Source organism: Zalophus californianus, chromosome 15, assembly GCF_009762305.2.
Source record: "Zalophus californianus isolate mZalCal1 chromosome 15, mZalCal1.pri.v2, whole genome shotgun sequence".
Lineage (NCBI taxonomy): Eukaryota > Metazoa > Chordata > Mammalia > Carnivora > Otariidae > Zalophus > Zalophus californianus.
This window is the reverse complement of record NC_045609.1, coordinates 15,256,831-15,276,235: the sequence shown is the minus strand read 5'-3', so window position 1 is coordinate 15,276,235 and position 19,405 is coordinate 15,256,831. Positions and strand designations below refer to the sequence as shown.

Sequence of the window (19,405 nt, the reverse complement as noted above, 5' to 3'; positions counted from 1 at the left end):
ACCACATCTGGCTACTTTGTGCCTCTTTATCATCATGTGCTCGCCTCTCCCCTCCAGCTGCAGCCTCTCCCCCGCTGAGCTGACCCAGCGCCCAGTCTGATCCCAGTGCCTCTTCTCTGGTCCCTGTGGGGCCCCATGCTTGGCACTGCCGTGATGCTTATTGCTCAGTACGTGCCTCTTGTCGGCAAGGCTCGAAGCTCCTTAAGGTGGGGCCCCACACTTTTGTATTCACAGCACTTAGCCCAGTGCTTGATAAATATCTTCTGAATGACTATAAGGCTCTTATGTCCAATTACATGACAGATCCACTTAGATGAATCAAGGGCATTTAAAAAGTAAATATCCAACATGGAGCCCTTGATGACACTCTCAAACCCAAAAGTGCCATTCTTCCTCCAGGCTTCCCAGTCTCAGGAAAGGCACCTCTGTCCACCCAGGTGCTCAACCTGGAAACTGGGGAGCATGCTGAGCCTCCTCTTTCCCTCACTGCTCAACGCTGAGCCCAGCCCTTCCCACCTCTAAATCTCCCTGTACTTCTCAGTCTCCCCCTCCTCTCCTGTTTGGGTGACTACAGACACTCCTAAATGGCTCCCCCTTACGCACAGAATAAATGCAGCCCCTTGCCCTGGCCGGGTTCCCACCCCGTCCTGTGCCACGCTGCTGCCGGCCTGCTAGTTAGCCCTGGTCACATCAGGGATCCCTGCTCATCCACGTAGCACTCAGAAGCTCCTAGCCCACAACATCCTTCTGCCCGTTCGCCTTCCCTGGCCGCCCCATCTAATGTAGCAGTGTCTCAGCCCTGCCCTCTGCAGTGATCATGGTCACAGACCGGATTTACTTCCTTCATAGCGCTTTCCACCATTGTGATTAGTTTGCTCATTTGTTGACTTGTTTGTTTTCCCCATCTCCCGCTGAAGGTCAACACCACAAGGGTAAGAGTCTTTCAGGTCACGTGCCCACAGCACCTCCAGCATTAGAACTTGGCCAGACACAGAGGAGGTGTTAGAAAAACATGTACTGAATGAGGGAATAACCAAAGAACACAGGAGAAAGGCCCATGAGCACATCTGTTATGCTAATCCCTGCGCGTTCCACCACTCAGCTCCAATGGCGTATTAATGGAAAAGCTAGGGTCATGCTTTCAAGATTCAGGTCAACTCAATAACCACAAAGCAATAAGCATCCACCTCGTGCCCGCATATACATGACCTCATTTAAGTCACACAACTTTACGAGGCCGCCATTCTTCTTCCTTTCTCATCGTACAGTTGAAGAGAAAAAGCTCAGACATGGAACGATGGCCCACTACCGACCACAACACCCGAAACCCACAGAAGTAGGTTCTGTTTCAGGCCTGGCTGACCCCACATAGAGCCCATGCATGCTCCACAACCTCCTGTCACTTCTTAGCTTTTCCCAGGAGGATTAAAACCGAAGTTCTGACTCGCCACACCAAAGATTTACATCAGACGATACGTTACACCTCGTTACTCCCTCAGATGACTGGGATGTGTCTATATCAGAATACACAAATAAAGGCAGGTGTAACCAGCTCCCTCATCCTCCATCTACAGGACAAGCATTAAATTCTTGCTCTTTCATGGCATCTTCTCATGAAAACTTTGCACAATAATTAATTGAGGCAACCGGCTTCCAACACCTTCCACAATGAAGAGATTCTTACCTCGAAATTCCAGTCCTCGAAGCTGAAAGGTGACAAGACCATTTCCAATTTCAATCAGGTGAACAAAAGCGTTGAGGTAGTCGGAGGCCAAAATAAAGCAATCGCCAGAGCTGTAGTTACCCCACCGACCAAGAACTAAGTCTCCACACAGGGACTCCTGCAGGGCCCTTGTCAGGTGCTCATAAAAGATGGAATTAAGATTGTTGTCATCATTCCCTAAAGACAGAACAAGAAACAAGATCAGTGGGTACTTACTCCTATACACGCAGACCTAGGAAACTATGAGTTGTCATTTGGTCAAGGGTAAATCAGGCTTTTTAGATACTTTGCCCATTTTTGTTAACTTTGTGAGACCCTCTTATTTTTTTTCCTTTATCATCTTTCTGGCAGTCTCCTCTATACAGATGGATTAAATTATTGTCTTCATGAAGATGACTTACAAAGTCATACCTCCAGGTAAAGTCTCTTGTCTTAAGCTCTAGACCTGTGTACCTACTTGTTCACTTAACATCTGTTCTTGTATGTCTCAAATGCTCCTCGTCTCAACATGCCCAGGTCGGGCCCCCCTTCTGTTGCCCAATTCAGCAACTGGTACCACCACCCAGACAGCCATAACCCAGGGATCTCTGTTCCCACTCCTTCACACGCCAGCCTCTCAATTTTACTTTCTTCAATATTTTTTGCATCTTTCTACCCTTCCCCATTTGCATTACCCCTACCTTATTCCAAGCTGCATTATTTCTCACGTAGGCAGCCACACGTCTTATGACTCCCCCGCGCATCTTCATTAGGACCTGCCGCCTCATCTATTCCCTACAAGTCAGCCAGAACGAACTTTTCAAATTGAGAAGTTGAATGTGCTATCTAGGACCCCTCAACCCCATCACCTTCTAGCCCTTAGTGGTTTTTCAGTGCTCTTAAGATAGAAACAAGGCTTCTTTGCACCACCTATAATAGGATCCCATATAATTTAGCATTCCCAGGTAAAAGCTGGGACAGTCATAGGTGTAAGTTAGGAGCAAACCTAGGATATATGGACACACAAGGGGCACGTGGGATCTGCTCCCCATTTCGATCTCCATCCTCACTTCACACAAACCTTTTCCTCCCTTCTCCCTTATGCTCAGCACAGAACTTCTTCCAGTGGAGGGACTCACGTGCCCTTCCCACCCCGGGCCTTTGTAGACACAAATCTTTCTGCCTGGGTTGCTCTTCCATTCCTCTCTGGCTTTTGAACACTTACTATTCTTCAGACCTCATCTTAGTGGCTACTTCAGGGAAGCCTCCACTGACCACTTTGCTGGGCCAAATCCCCTATTACTGGCTCTCAGCACCATGATCCTCAGCTCTGAAGCACTTGTCACAGTTGGAATCTGACTTTCGGTTTTTGTGTATATATAGTTATTTGACTCACATTTGATTTTTTCCAATGCAGTGGAGAAAGTAAAGTGAAGAAGACATGACGGAAGACAGATCTATGTCTGAATTTGCTCATTTCTGTGTCCCAACACTGGCAGAAGTCCTAACGTGCAAAAGGGACTAACTAAATATCTGTTGAATCATAGATAACACCATAGGTCCTATAGCCTCTTTAAGAGAATTTTGTTTTTAAGAATACACCTGTCAAGTAACTCCTGGAGCTTTTTGAAATCAAAGTCATTGAGGAATAGAGACAATAAACAGCATCAATTCATATATATATATATATGCTACAATATAAATGATTACTGCTAGTATTATATATTATATACAAACACATGTGTCTGCATATTATATACACATAGATACATCATACAGATGTCATTTACTGTTTTTAAATTATATATATAATTCAGATTTATGGAGGGATAATTTATGTAGAGTAAAATTTATCTTTTTTTAGTGTGTAATCTTATGAATCTTAATAAATGCATAGTCATGTAACTGCCAGTTAGAAAGATGCATTTGAGATTCACCCATATTGCTGTACCCAGCAGTGTGTTCCATTTTAGTGCTGAGTAGTATTCTGTGGTATGCGTGTCCTAGAGCCTGTTTATCCATTCATCCGTTGGAGGACATTTGGGTTGTTTCCAGTTGTAGTGATTCGGAGGAAATCCACCAAAAATATTCATGAGCCGAAGTTTATGTGAATGTAGTTTTGTTTTCTCTTGAGTAAATACCTAGGAGTGGGGCTGCTGGTCTCCAAAGTGGCTGTACCACGTTTGTAGCCCCTCCAGCTGCAGTGATTGAGAGTTCTAGCTGTTCTTCACCTTTGTCAAGACTCGGCATTACCAGCAGTTACATGTTTGCTTGTTTAATTGTAGTCATTCGAATTAGGTGGATGATGACTCCGAGAGAGGAGTGAAGGAAGGGTACAGAAGAGGAGATGGAAGGTTGGGGGGGGTGGGATTGGGGGCTCATGGTGTATTTCCCTTAATCTCCCTTCCACTCCCTCTATCAGATCTCTCATGATGAAGGACAGAAAGATTTTAAAGAGAAGACTGGATAAACTTGGATGTCCTCCTGCTCCGTGGTCTTGTGGGTGGAGGAAGTGCCAGGAGGGTCTGGGAGAAATGTTTACATTCAGTACTCTTATTTTAGGAGCCTCTCATGCTTGGGAGTAAACGTCTGGCTCTGGAAAGTCAGAGAAGCAGAGTCGCCCCAAAGAGGAAATGCCTAAAGCTAAATTCAAGTCTCCCTTCTAGATTGTCTGTTGGAGTGGAGGCAGCATCAGGGAAGGTCTAGAGAAGGACGGCAGATCCGAACAGAGCTCCCCCTGTCCTGGCCCCTGGGGAAAGGGAGCATGACTGGGGGTGCAGGAAGGTGAAGGCTGGCCCCTTCCTACATAAGGAAGAGTACACCGATCCACCTGTAAGAAATCTCTAAGATAACACATCAAATTATAAATATCCTTGCTGGGCATTCACGACAGTTGAAGACCAAATTGAAATTAGGGCACTTATAACCTAATTATGATTAACAGAGAGAAATAAACCGTTCTGTGGGCTGAGTCATGTCATGTAGTCTAATGAAGTATCAGTATGCTGAGTCTTCAGTGCAGACGAAGCCTGCCTGACCTGCCATTCAATTCATTTTCAATGATGAATCAGCATGCATCCCGAGACCTTAATTAGAGATTACTTTGAGTTTCCGCCACTTTTAAAGGGAAGGCCTGAATGAGAGAATTAATTTTTGCTTAATTGTTCAAACTGTTTGATATTTGAATAAAACAAAAATGGTTTCAGCCACCGAAGTGGAGTCTTTGTAGAAAGAACACCTTGACCAGAGATCCGCATAATTGGATTAAAATGAGACAACAATTATGAATAACTGGAGGGAAGATGCACTTGTGAAACTGTCCATATGCCTAATGTCAATGGCCCTGCAATGTCACAGGGTCCCATAGTTGTGCATCGCCCCCGCCAAGTTGTACTGACGAGGTGAACTTTAGGTCAACAAAAAATAAACCTCTCTCTCCAGGTATTTTCCCACATCAAATTATGAGTTCAAATTAATCAGGTATATGCAATTCAAATATAGATAATGACATGATACCACTCTTCCTAGACAAAACTTTTGGCACAGGGGAGAGAGTGAGGTGGATAAAAATAGAAAAGAGTTAAAATTTGCCTTCTGATATGAGGAAAAAAGAGGTAGAATGGTTAAAAATGAAACAGAATACAGAAAGCAAAAAGTAAAATAATTTCCTAGAAGGTAACTCCTTCCATAGCTTAATGTTGAACGAAGTTTCTCAAGACTTCTGGATCTTAGATCTGGGAATCATTTGCGTTTGAGGACATCACAACACTGACGATTTTCCTAAGAATTTTTTTGCTACAAGAACAAAAGCAAGGTTTAGAGTCTGTATTTGCCTTTTGTCACACAAACTAAAATGTCTTCATTGACAGAGTCATTCTATACTGAACAGGTACCACATCAATTCTAAGTAACGGAAAAAAAGCATTTCCAAACCAAATCGGGATGTTTGGTCAGTCTATTTGTAGAGTTTTATTTTTCCAGTCAGCATATTTATTACCGAGACATACATCATCTCCACAGTGACGAAAAAGAGTGAGTACTCATTTCTCCTGCTTGGATTGAAGGAATCCATCTATATAAGGAAATCAGGAGTTTAAAAAGAGAGAAGGAAGGTATCTTCTTACCTGGATCCTTTTCAATTTGGACCACCAGTCTCGTGTTGGAATTATCCACGCGCCGTGTGCTAGAAGGGACCACAAAAGGGCAAAAGGTCACAACTAGATCATTACAAAGGACAGAGAGTTGGTTTACAGAATTGGCCGTGTGGTGGGGAATGCAGGGGACATGGAACTCACCAATCAGGGTGATTGCTCCTACGTGACATGCTGCAGGAAGGAAGAGGGGTCTCACAATAACAAAGAGAGGGAAAAGTACAAGAAATATGGGGAGGGGAGAGATGATGACAACTCAGGATTGGGAGACACTTGCTTTCAAGCACTGGGCGCATTCTTATAGGGCCTCTCTTCCGTTGAAGCACAAGAATGAAATCGGCTCTTACAAACTTAAAAAAGAGAGAGGTTGTCTGTAGCCATGGCAACAAATGGCCATCAGAATCAGTTTTAAATCTTTCCAGTTATGACAACTCACCTCCATTCAGAGCCTCAGTAAGCCAGCCGACCCATGTGGCCCCTTGCTCCTGTAAGCCAGCCAGTGAGGGACAGACTCACTCCAGACTTCTGAAGGGGCGACCGATCAGACTGTCGCCCAGGTAAGAAAGGAGACTGTCCCCAGGCAACTGTCTGTGCCAATGGTATCACCCCACTTCTGCCTCTAATACCTCAGCCGTCCTTGAACTTCACATGTCCCAGAAGGCCTTTATAAGTGCAACAGTCAGCTCTGCTCAGAGACACTGTGCCTGACCTGCTTTGGCTGTTTATTTCAGATCTTCAAGCGGTGGTCTCATCATCCTTTGAAGGATGAAATATGAGATTGACTTCAACCACATGACCTTGGATATTTAACTGTTCATGATGTACAAAGATGGTAATTTCATATGGTTAAACCGAAGACATTAAGAAAGGGCTTTCACTAGAAATATATCATTGAATATAGGCTTACATACAAGTTTGAACAATAATGAGGGTCCTACTCACATTTGTGAAGAAACTGATTTTTAGCATGCCTGGCTCCTGACTTTGCTTTCTCTGGTCCATGCTAGAGCCTTTTTCCACATCTTCAGTGTGCCCTGACCTCCTATTCCTGTCACCCCGCCTTCCCTGCCATCCTCTGTGACTCTTGCGTCCTCTACTTGGAGTCCTTACTACCCCGCCTGCCTTCCTGATGGACTCCTCTAGTGCTTCAAGTCTGGCACCAGTATCGCTCTCAGGGAAGACTTCCTGACACCTGCTCTAGGTGAGACTCATGTCATATGCTCCTTCACACGTCATACCTCTCCTGTGGGGAACCTGTCATAGCTAATATTACTAACAATGATGACAGCTAATATTTCCGTAACACTTCTCTTCATAAATACTTCATGTGAGTTAACTCATTATATCCTTACAACTTCATAGATAGTATTATTATTACATAGATATTATTCATAGATAGGTATTATTATTACACCCATTTCCTCCGAGAAGGAACCTGAGACGCAGTGAAATTAACTACAGTGCCCAAGGCCATACATAAGTGTGGAGCCAGGATTTGAACCCAGTAGGTTGACTCTACCATGTCATATATTTCTTTGTGTGATTATTTGGTTATATCCCCCTCTTACACCAGACCTAAGTAGCCTGAAGACACACCTTTGCTCACAACTGGCATGAATAAATGAAGAGTCCAAAATAATGCTGTTTCTAACGTTAATTTTTCTCTCATGACACCTGCTAAGAAGAAAGGAGACTAGCCACCACTAACTTAGACTTAAACATGATCGTTGACATCCTGAATGTGATTTAATAAATGACAAGCACTTGTTAGTAGTAATGGTACTTAAAAAGAAACCTCAGAATGCAGAATTCTGTTGTGAACTTGTCTCTTGGGAATCAGAGAGATGAAAAAAATACTTAGATGGAGCTAAGAAAAAAAGTATTTTCTTTTTCTCATCTGTCTCAGATATTTGAGAACCATCTAGGTGAGATCCTGTTTGAGCTTTGTGGGCCAGGTTCTGCAGATGGGTTGGAGAGAAGAAATATTCGGTTGCATCTCAAAAAGGCTGTTAACCCCACCACTCTGTTCTATTACTGCTTCAGTTTTCCTTCCAAATACCTTGGATCAGCTTTGAAAGTAAAAGAGCCCAGGGTGGGGAAAAATACAGCAAACAACAAAATTCTTTCTAATGAAGGCTGAAATCCCATGTTGGCATAATAAGTCCCTAAATGGAATTTTAATTTAACCTGAAGACCTAGGACAAATGGAATTTTCAGCAGCAGAATAAACAATTTTTAAAGTGGGGCTGAGCCAAAGGAAAGTCATTTACCAAACTCCTTGGGGAATGAAAACACCTTCTAAAACTATGTTAACTGGAAAGCTATCTTTTCAAAAGGCTATAGGACGCAGAGTGCTAAATTCGATCGGCAATAACTAAGCTAAGCTGCCTGTGCACCCCAGGGCCTCTGGCTCTCCACCAGACTCTCTAAGAAGGTGAACTGTCAGCCATACAGGGTAATTTGAGCTTTTCTCCAGTGCTTTCCTCCTGTACATTTGGTGCTTACCATTCAAAGGTGCTAATTAGCTCAGTAATTGGATTTCTGCCTTAACTGTCCAATTGCATAAACATCAATTCTGCTCAAAGAGAAAACAGGGGCTTGTATCTCACGCCTCAGTCTCAAGGGGGGTACAGAATGCTGGTACATGTTAGGTGTGCATCTCTCTGCACATAACTCTTCCTAGCACCTGCCTGGCAAGTCCCTGTTCATTGTTAGGCAACATCGTCCTGAGGGCCACAGGCCAACAGCCTAGTCATAGGCCTTTCCAGATAGGTTGACTTACTCCAAAGCATCTTTTCTTATGTTAATATGGAATGCAGATAACCAAGCTCGTTTCCTCCCTTCAAATTTTGCTTTCTCACCTCCTGATGTGTCTCCCTAAGACAAGCACCTTCTCTCTTATAAGGTTTCACCAGAGGCACTTAAATGATTTAACAGCAATTAATTATACTGCTTCAAATTCCCATTTGTCAGCACACACAGACTATTTATGGGAGAATTATTCCTATTTCTTCGATGGGGAAGTGTGACTGGCTGGAATGAGAAGTGTGAGGGGTGTCTGTTCATATAGCAAAGCCGGAATGGAGTTATGGATGGACTGTAGTTCTATTCATGGGACGGGACAGCCTTAGAAAAGTCTAGACAAAAGAACGTAGCCAGAGCTGGAACAGAAGGACACTGTCATCTTTTAAATTGGATATATACACAAGGTTCCTTCAGGCTCGTTTCACATCTTTGATTTTTGCTGCCATTGACAATTATACTAGTTCTCTCAAAGCCAGAGCTGCTCTTCTGGCTGCTGGGTTACCATGTGCTTCAGATGACTTGGCATGAGAGAAATTTCCTGAGGACACAGGGTTATACACCTGGCATAGTGGGCTCTGCCTGAGGACAGACATTCAGGTAACCACCAACCTTCCTGGGAGGACTGGTCTAGTTCTGGTTCCCAGTACCTTAGGGAGTAGCTGTTTGGGATCCCAAATTAAAGGTGGGGGGTCTTTGGGGTGCCTAGGTGGCACAGTCAGTTAAGCATCCAACTCTTGGTTTTGGCCATGGTCATGATCTCAGGGTCATGAGATGGAGCCCTGTGGGGCTGCTTGGGATTCTTTCTCCTCCTGCCCCTCCCACTGGTGCGCATGCGCACACACGCTCTCTCTTTCTCTCTCAAATAAATAAATCTTAAAAAAAAAAAGTGGGGGTCTTTATCAATGCAGCCACCTTTGATGGGCCTGGGTTTTGACTTCTAACTCCATCTGGAAGTAACAAAGCAGTTCTCCCTTTTTCCTGACAGAGTGGTGTCAGAGAAAGCCAGTTGAGACAAAAGGTTTAAATAATATCCGGAGTCTCAACATCATACCCAGAATGTCCAGATTTCAATAGAAAATTACTTGTCATAATGAGAAACAGGAAGATCTCAGAGTGAAAAAAAGCAATTTGTAGATGCCAATTCTGAGATAACAGAAATGAGAGAATTATTTGACAAAGATTTAGAATCGGTGTTCATAAAATTCTTCAATGAGCAGTTAAGAATACTTTTGAAACAAAAGAAAAAATAGAATCTCAACCAAAAATAAAAGAAAGTCAGCAAGGAAATAGAAGATACAAGAAGAACCAAATAGAAATTTTCTAAGTAAAACTATACAATAGAAGTAAATACAAAATAATACAAAATATATGTGCAAAATAAAAAACTCAATGGAAGGACTCAGTTGCAAAATGACAGAGACAGAGAAAAGAATCAGTGACCTGGAAGATAGAACAATAGATATGTAATCTGAACAACTGAGAGAAAACAGACTGAAAAAGCATGAACAGTCTCAGAGACCTGTGGGATTATGACAAAAGATTTAACATTCTAGTCATCAGAGTCCCATGAGAACAGGAGAAATTGGAGATAAACTCAAGGAAGTTCACACCAAGACACATCACAGTCAAGCATATACCAAGATAGAACATAACCTGGAACATAAAACTATCTCGGCAAATTTTTAAAAACTGAAATAATAACAAGTGTATTTTCCAACCATAATGGACTCAAACTAGACATAAATAGCTGAAAGATAACAAGAAAATATTTAAACAGTTGCAAACTAAACAACACAATTCTTTTTTTTTTTTTTTAAGATTGATTTGTTTATTTTAGAGAGAGAGAGAGAGGACACGCACAACTGTGGGGTGGAAGAGCAGAGGGAGAGGGAAGGAGAATCCAAGCAAACTCCGTGCTGAACATGGAGCCTGATGTAAGGCTCACTCCCACAACCCTGAGATCATGACCTGAGCTGAAACCAACAGTCGGATGCTCAAATGACTGTGTCATCCAGGCACCCCAAACAACACAATTCTAAATAACCCATGTGTCAATGATAAAGTTTCAGTGGAAATGAAAATGAATTCAACTGAAAGAAAATGAAAACAGAACATATCAAACTTGGTGGGACACAGCTAAAACAGTAGTGAAAATTCACTAAGTACATACATCACAGAAGAGGGAAAATCTCAAATTAATAATCTAATTTTCCACCTCAAGAATCTAGAAAAAGAAGAGCAAAATAAACCCAAAGAAACCACAAGGAAAAAATAAGAAACAAAAATCAGTGAAATCAAAAACAAAAAATATTGAGAAAAACAAAGAACAAAGATGGTTCTTTGAAAATGTCAAGTTGACAAATCTCTACCAAGCCTGACCACACCCCCCAAAAAAAGATTGAGAGAGAGAGAGAACACAAGCTACCAATATGGTATATTGCCAACCCTGTAGATATCAAAGGGATAATGGGAAACATTACAAACAACTTTGTATGTGTAAATTTTATAATGTAGATGAAATGGACCAATTCCTCAAAAAACACTAGTTGCTGCAACTCACCCATTAGGAAATAGAAAATTTAAATAGCCCTCTACCTATTAAGGAAATTTAACTGTTAATCTAAAAACTCCTCAAGAACAAATACTCAAGCACTCATGGCTTTACTGGAGAACTCTAACACATGTTTAAAAGAGAACAAACACCTGTTATACACATTCGCCTCCTGAAACTGCAAGAGGAAGAGACAATTCTCAATTTATTTTATGAAACTAGTATTACCCTGATACCAAAGCATGACAAAGACAGAATGAAAAAACAATAAATCTACAGACCAATTCCAGGAATGTAAGTCTGGTTTAGTATACGAAAATCAGTCAATGTAATCCATCATACTCACAGGCTAAAGAAGAAAAAAAAAATCACATGATCATGTCAATTAGTGCAGAAAAAATACTTGACCCATTCATGATTAAAAAAAAAAAAACCCTTCAGAAAAATAGGAATAGAAAGGAACTTCTTCACTTGATAAAGACCATGTACTAAAGAGCTACAGCTAACATCATACTTAATGGTGAAAGACTGAATGCTTTCCCTGTATGACTGGGAACAATGCAAATATGTCCACTTTAATAACTCTTATTCAACACAGTGCTGGAAGTCCTAGCCAGTGCACTGAGACAAGAGAAGCAAATAAAAGGCACACAGTTTGTAAAGAAAGAAATAAAACAAAACAGTACATATTTGCTGATGACATGATTATTGACATGGAAATTCCAAAGAATCTACAAAAACAACACAAAATGAAACAAAAACCTACACCTAGTAAGTGAGCTCAGTTAGGTTTCAGGGTACAAGATAAGTGTACAAAAATGAAATGTATTTCTATGTACTAACAATGGATCCCAAAATTTTTAAAAATGCATTTAAATCACTCAAAAAAAGAGGAAATACTTAGGTTTTATTAAATCTAACAAAACATATATCAGGGCTTGTATGCTGAAGAATACAAAGATGCTGATGAAAGTAATAAAAGGAGCTCTAACCAAATGGAGAGATGTACCATATTCATGGATTGGAAGACTCAATATAGTAAAGATGCTGGTGCTTTCCAAACTGATATAAAGGTTTAGCACGATTCCTGTCAAAGTTCCCACAATATTTTTTGGTAGATATTTAAGGAAGAACACCAATCAAACACAATCTTTTCCAAAAAATAGAAAAGGAGAGGATACTTCCCAATTCATTTTATGAGGGTAACAAAAGTAAGGACAGTACAAGAAAGAAAGAAAAGGAAGGAAGGAAGGAAGGAAGGAAGGAAGGAAGGAAGGAAGGAAGGAAGGAAGGAAAGAAGGAACAGAGGGAGGGAGGGAGGGAGGGAGGAAGGAAGGAAGGAAGAAAAAAAGTGAGGCAGGGAGGGGAAAACTACAGAAAATTCTCCAAGAATTTAGATGCAAAAATATACATTTATAAATAGAACTTATTCTAAATTTTATATGGAAGGGCAGAAAAATATTAGCTAAAACAATTTTGAAAAAAAAAGAAAGTGTGAGTTTACTCAATTTCAAGGCTTATTATGTAACTTCAGTGATGAAGACTGTATAGGATTGGTGGAGGGATACACATAGATCAATGAGACAGAACAGAGAACCTAGAAAGAGACCCACACAAATATGCCCTAGTTACTTTTTAAAAAAATACTGAGGTAAAATTTGCTTAACATAAAATTCATAATTTGACATTTCAAAGCAACAATGTATTTGCTTTTAATACATTCATGAAGTTGTGTGACTGTCACCACTATCTAATTCTGGAATATTTTTATCACTCCCCAAAAAAACCTTATACCCATTAAGCAGTCACTCGCTGTTCATCCCTTTCCCAAGCCCTTGACAACCACCAATCTGTTTTTTGTTTCTATGGATTTGCCTATTCCAAACGTTTCATATATGCAACATTTTGTGTCTGGTTTCTTTAGTTTTATATAATGTTTTCAAAGTTCATCTATGTTGTAGCATATATCAGTATTCCATTCTTTTTATGGCTAAATTATATTCCACTGTACGACATATGACATTTTGTTTGTCAGTTCATCAGATAATGACATTTGGGTTGTTTTCACTTTTTGGCTAGTTTGAACAATGATTCTAGGAACATGAATTCCATGCACAAGTTTTTGTTTGAAAACCTTCTTTGGAATTTTCTTGGGCATATACCTCAGAGTGGAATTGTCTTTGCTTGATAGTGTTCTTCAATGTAAAAAGCTTTTAATTTCAATGGTCTAATGTTTCTTTCATTGCTTGTGACTTTGGTGTTTAAGAATTCATTGCAAATCCAAGAGTTTTACAGTTTTAGCTTTTTACATTCAAGTCTGAGTCATTTTGATTTAATTTTTGTATATGGTGTGATGTAAGGGTTCAACTGCATTCTTTTGCAAGTGGATATCCAGTTGTCCCAGCATCATTTATTGAAAAGACTGTCCTTTCCCCCACTGAATGGTCTTGGCACTTTGTGGAAAGTCAGTTGACCACAGATGTATAAATTTATTCCTGGACTCTCGATTCTACTCTATTAATCTATATGTCCTCCCTTTTACCTGTGACACATTGTTTTGTAGTAACACTGTAACTTTACAGTAAGTTTTGAGATTGGGAAGTGTGAGTCCTCCAACTTTTGTTTCTAAAAATTGTTCTGGCTCTTCAGGGTCCCTTGAAATTTCATAGGAATTTGAGGATCACTTGTTTTTTTAAACAAAAAAGGCAGTTGTAATTTTGACAGGAATTAATTCAATCTGTAGGCCAGTCTGAGGAATACCACCTTCTTAAGTGTTTAAACTGATGAACATGAGATGTCTTTCGATTTATTTGTCTTCTTTAATTTCTTTCAACGATGTTTCTAGTTTTTGGTGCTCACGTTTCTCCACTTCCAGCTCATCTAGGCTAATCTGTTGGTATACAGTGATTTATAGAATGCTCTTATAATCCTTTTATTTATGTAAGATTGGTAGTAATGTCCTCACTTTTATTGTGATTATAGCAATTTGTCTTCTCTCATTTTTTCCTGGTCATTCTAGGTAAAGATTTGTCAATTTTGTTGATATTTTCAAAGAACCATTTTTTTGTGTCATCTATTCTCCCTATTGTTTATCTATTCTCTATTTCATTTGTTCCCACTCTGATTCTTATCATTTCCTGCTGTCTGCTTGCTTTGGATTTACTTTGCTTTTCTTTTTCTAGTCACTTAAGGTGGAAGATTCGGTGATTGATTTGAGATTTTTCTTATTTTTTTTTAAGATTTTATTTATTTATTTGACAGAGAGCGATAGCGAGAGCAGGAACACAAGCAGGGGGAGTGGGAGAGGGAGAAGCAGGCTTCCCACGGAGCAGGGAGCCCAATGTGGGGCTCGAACCCAGGACCCCGGGATCATGACCTGAGCCAAAGGCAGACACTTAACAACTGAGCCACCCAGGTGCCCCAGATTTTTCTTATTTTTCAATGTAAGTATTGACAGGTATGAATTTTCCCTCTGAATACTGCTTTTGCTACATTCCATAAATTGATAATATGTTTCCATTTTCTTCCATCACAAAATATTTTATTTTCTCTTGTCACTTCCTCTTTGACCCATTGGTTATTTGAGACTGTTTTCTTTGACACATATTTGGGGATTTTCCAGGTTTCCTCCTGCTGTTGATATATAATTTCATTCCATTGTGGTTGGAGAACATACGCTGTACAATTTCAATCCTTTTACATTTACTGAGGTTTGTTTTATGGTCTAGCATATGGTCTATCCTGGAGAAGAGTCCATGTGCACTTGACGAGAACGTCTTTTTAAAAACTTTCCCCTGCAAAATACTCTGTTAAGAGGATAAAAAGCTATGGTACAGGGAGAAAATATTTTCAAGCCACATATCCCACAAAGTAGTAGTATCTAGAATTCATTAAAACTCTCAAAACTCAACAGTAAAAAAAAAAAAAAAAATCCCATTAGAAAACAAGCATAAGACTTGAACAAACAGTTCCCTGAAGAGATTATACCAACGGCAAATATGCTCAGTAGAAGATGTTCAACACCATAAGTCATTAAGGAAATGTACATTAAAACCACTATGAGAGATTACTGTACACCTATCAGAATGGCTAAAAGAAACAATAGTAAAAACACCTGCCAAAGACCTGGAGAAATGGGACCTCCCATACATTGCTGAGGGCGGGGGTGGGGAATGTAAAATGGTATACAGCTCCTCTGAAAAAAATTTGGCAGTTTCTTAAAACACTACCATATGACAATTGCATTCCTAGGCAATTATCCCAGAGAAGTGAAGACTTATGTTCACTCGAAATGTCCATAGAAGCTATATTCATAATAGCCCCAAGCTGAAAACACCAGATGTCCTTCAATGGGTGAGTTGTTAAAGACACTGTGGTAGATCCATACACTCAGCTTTAAAAAGGGGCAAACTATTGACACGTACAATGACCTAAATGAATGAATGTCCACTGAATTATGGTGAGTGAAACAGCTAATCCGGGGCACCTGGGTGGCTCAGTCAGTTAAGCAGCTAGCTCTTGATTTCGGCTCAGGTCAGGATCTCAGGGTCTTGAGATTGAGCCCCACGTCGGGCTCCAAGCTCAGAGGGGAGTCTGCTTGAGATTCTTTCTTTCTCTCCCTCTGCCCCTCCCCACTCTCTCTCTCTATCTCTCCCTCTTTTCTCTCATACTTCTCTCTCAAATAAATAAATTAATTAAAAAAAAAACAGCTAATCCCACAAGATTAAATACTGCATGATTCCAGTCATATAACATTCTTGAAATGACAAAATTACAGAGTTGGAGAATGGATTAGTAGTTGACAGGAATTAAGAAGGGGGTAGCAGCAAGAAGGACAAGCATGAGCTTACGGGAGGGACAACAGGAGAGATCTTTGTGGTGGTAGAAAAGCTCTGGATCTTGACTGTTTCGACGTCAGTATCCTGACTGTGATAGTTTTGCAAGCTGTTAGCACCTGTAAACTGGGTAAAGGATATATGGGGATCCCTCTGTATTATTTCTCTCAACTGTACATGAATCTATAAAGAGCTAAAAAAAAGTTTAAATAAAAAAATCTCCATAGCTAACAGCAGGCCTGAATTTAGTTACTATAATAATAATGCATTCATGTGCAATTTTCATTTCTGATCCAAACTCACTTACATTTCCAATTAAGATTGCTTCTCCCATTTCAGCCAGAAGAATCCAAGATTATCCAGCATTTCAAATACAGGATATGAAGTCCAACTATTCATTCACTGGAAGGTCATAAATATTTAGGGGGTGAAAAGTGTTTCTTCTCTTTCTGCAAATGCAACTAATAAAAATAGTAATAAAAACATTCACGTTGCATGCGGTTGGGCAAAGAGTCACCCAAAGGGGGACTTGAATAAATAGAGATGCAAAGGATTATAACAGCTTCATAAAGATTAAATTATCAAAAAGGTGTTGGTTTTTCCGCAAGTTTAACATGCTTAATTTAAGGTTTTGACTTCTGGGTGCTATATCCTTCCAAGAGGCCTAATGTCATTTAGAGTTGTGGGTGAAATTTCTTCTGGGAATGAAGACTCATGTAGTTTTGTTTTGTTTTGTTTTTTAATTCATTAGTGACCAGTGGAATGCACAGAATTTGGATTAAGATGAGCCCCCCACCCAGCAAAAAAGACACGGTCATCCTTGGCAACGAGCGATTCCCATTTGTGTACTGGCACACGCAGCCCTGGTGAATTAACTCAGGTCCTCCCATTTGCATAGCTGCTTGTCTCAGGAGAGGTAGCAACTTGAGAACACACTCTCTGAACATGAAGCCATTAACACACGGTGCTGTTTTGTCACCAGGGGATGTGGCACTTAATAAAAGCCCACCAGTGCGTTTCCTGCTGACATAGACTTTGTTTTTCCTTTGCCATTTTCTTTGCTTCCAGAGCATGACACTGTACTCTGCTCACATTCCATCTTAAAACCCCACCACTAAAACTGCAAGTTTAAGTCAATAAAACCTGAGTTCTGTTTCTAACTTGGTTAATGACTTATTAAACTGTGGGAGGGGTGTAAAGGAGAGAATAGCTTAATTCTCCTGATCCCCAGTTTTCTCGATGCGTAAGATGGCAACTAAACATCACACTGGACTTTGGGTAGGAAATTAAAATACAGAGCTGCGTTGATGACCGCCAACTTACGCAAAACTAAACAAAGAATCCCTTTAACCTTGTAACGGGCCAGTCACCCCAGGGAACAATGAGAGACGATGAGTAAATAGAAAATGCTTTTGGGGCACCTGGGTGGCTCAGTTGGTTAAGCGACTGCCTTCGGCTCAGGTCATGATCCTGGAGTCCCGGGATCGAGTCCCGCATCGGGCTCCCTGCTCAGCGGGAAGCCTGCTTCTCCCTCTGACCCTCTTCCCTCTCGTGCTCTCTATCTCTCATTCTCTCTCTCTCAAATAAATAAATAAAATCTTAAAAAAAAAAAAGAAAATGCTTTTGATATCCCTGCAACAGTACATTTGGGCATAGATTTTTCTGTAATGGGGAAAAAGGAATAGTAAAGTTTATCCTGAAAATGTTTTTCAAATACCAAAATAGTTTGTGTCAAATCCTGGCTCCAGGAGCTCAAGGACAATAGGCAACAGATAACCAGTTCATTCATCGCTCCCAGTTGTCCTGCATTCGCCCCAGCCTTTCCCTAAACAAATTATTTTTTTAAATTTATTACCGAAGTATAGTTGACACAGAATATTGTCTTGGTTTCAGGTGGACGACACAGTGATTCGACAATGCTATACATCACATAATGCTCACCACGATTAAGTGTAGTCACTATATAGCATTATTACAATATTATTGACTTACTGACTATATTCCCTATGCTGTACTTTACATCCCTGCAACTTATTTATTTTATCACTTAAAGTTCATACCCCTCAACCCTCTTCACCTATTTCGCCCATTCCCCCCATCCACCTCTTGCCTGGAAACCACCCGTTTGTTTTCTGTATTTATGAGACTATTTGTTTTCTTATTTGCTCATTTGTTTTGTTGTTTAGAGTCCACATATAAGTGAAATCATATGATATTTCTCTTTTTCTGTCTGACTTATTTCCCTTAGCATAATACCCTCAAGGTCCATCCATGTGGTTGCAAGTGGCGAGATCTCATTCTTTTTTATGGCGGCGTAATATCCCATTTATATATATCTAGATATATATAAAGAGAATATATAAATATATGCCTATATTTATATCTATCTATCTATCTATATATATATATTTTCTTTATCCATTCATCTATCAAAGGACACTTGGGTTGCTTCCATATCTTGGCTATTGTAAATAACACCGTAAACGTAAGTGTGCACAAATCTTTTCAAAATAGTGCCAAAACGCCTTCTTTGACAATGCTAAGAAAACCTCCTCCCTGATGGCTGTTCTTTATCCATGATAACTTTACATAGAAAGCTAGTGTTCTATCATTCCGGACTGCTCTTAAAAACTGCTTTTTAAAAACTTCATTTCCACATTCTGCATGGAGCACTGGGTGTTATGAACAAACAATGAATCATGGAACACTACACCAAAACAAATTATGTAATATATGGTGATTAACATAACAATAAAAAAATTAAAAAAAAAAACCCACTAAGAACTTTCTCTTCTTCCTCTTCCCCAAACTTCAAAGTATACCTCTCTCCAAAGCCTTCACTGACACTAGGAAAATAAGCTCCAACTCTATAACCTCAAAAACAAATCCTTTCTTTAATGTAACATAGAAGACATCACAAATGGAAAAGGAATGTAATACATTAAATTACCCTTTTAATCAGATAATAGATTTTCTTTCTAATTCTCATGTATGTAATTATTTTTCCATCATTGGTCATTTTTCATCTAAAAAATCTTGAAGGGGAGAATCAATCTATTTAACTGTTTATGGAGAGAAACAAACACAGCAATCCAGACACAAGAAAGTATTATAAGCCCTATATATGAATGGTGATTATGGCAGCCTGTTCCCAAAGGGACAAGGAAAAAAAAGAGTATGGCTTCCATGTCCACGTTATGTACTAATTTCATTAATCAATTGGTACCACTGTGTACCAAGAAGCAGCAACCATATGTGAAGCCTGGGCCAGGTCTCTTGGCTCCCAGTAAAGTAGGATTAAAGTCAGTCATGGAAATATGCTCAGGTAACAAGATTAAAGGAGCCCCACCTGATCACTGGA

At 40.0% G+C, this 19,405-nt stretch overlaps 1 protein-coding gene across 3 annotated transcripts in view; it reads right to left on the bottom strand.

The window, feature by feature from the left end:
* Positions 1 to 19,405, bottom strand: part of PCNX2 (pecanex 2) — a 297,035-nt gene that overhangs the window by 52,469 nt on the left and 225,161 nt on the right. For all 3 annotated transcript variants that reach the window (XM_027596146.2, XM_027596147.2, XM_027596148.2), the window contains 2 exons: positions 5,827 to 5,885; positions 1,685 to 1,900 (listed from right to left, as the gene is read on the bottom strand). In XM_027596146.2, coding sequence (XP_027451947.2) covers positions 1,685 to 1,900; positions 5,827 to 5,885 — 275 coding nt within the window. The remainder of the gene's footprint in view (positions 1 to 1,684; positions 1,901 to 5,826; positions 5,886 to 19,405) is intronic.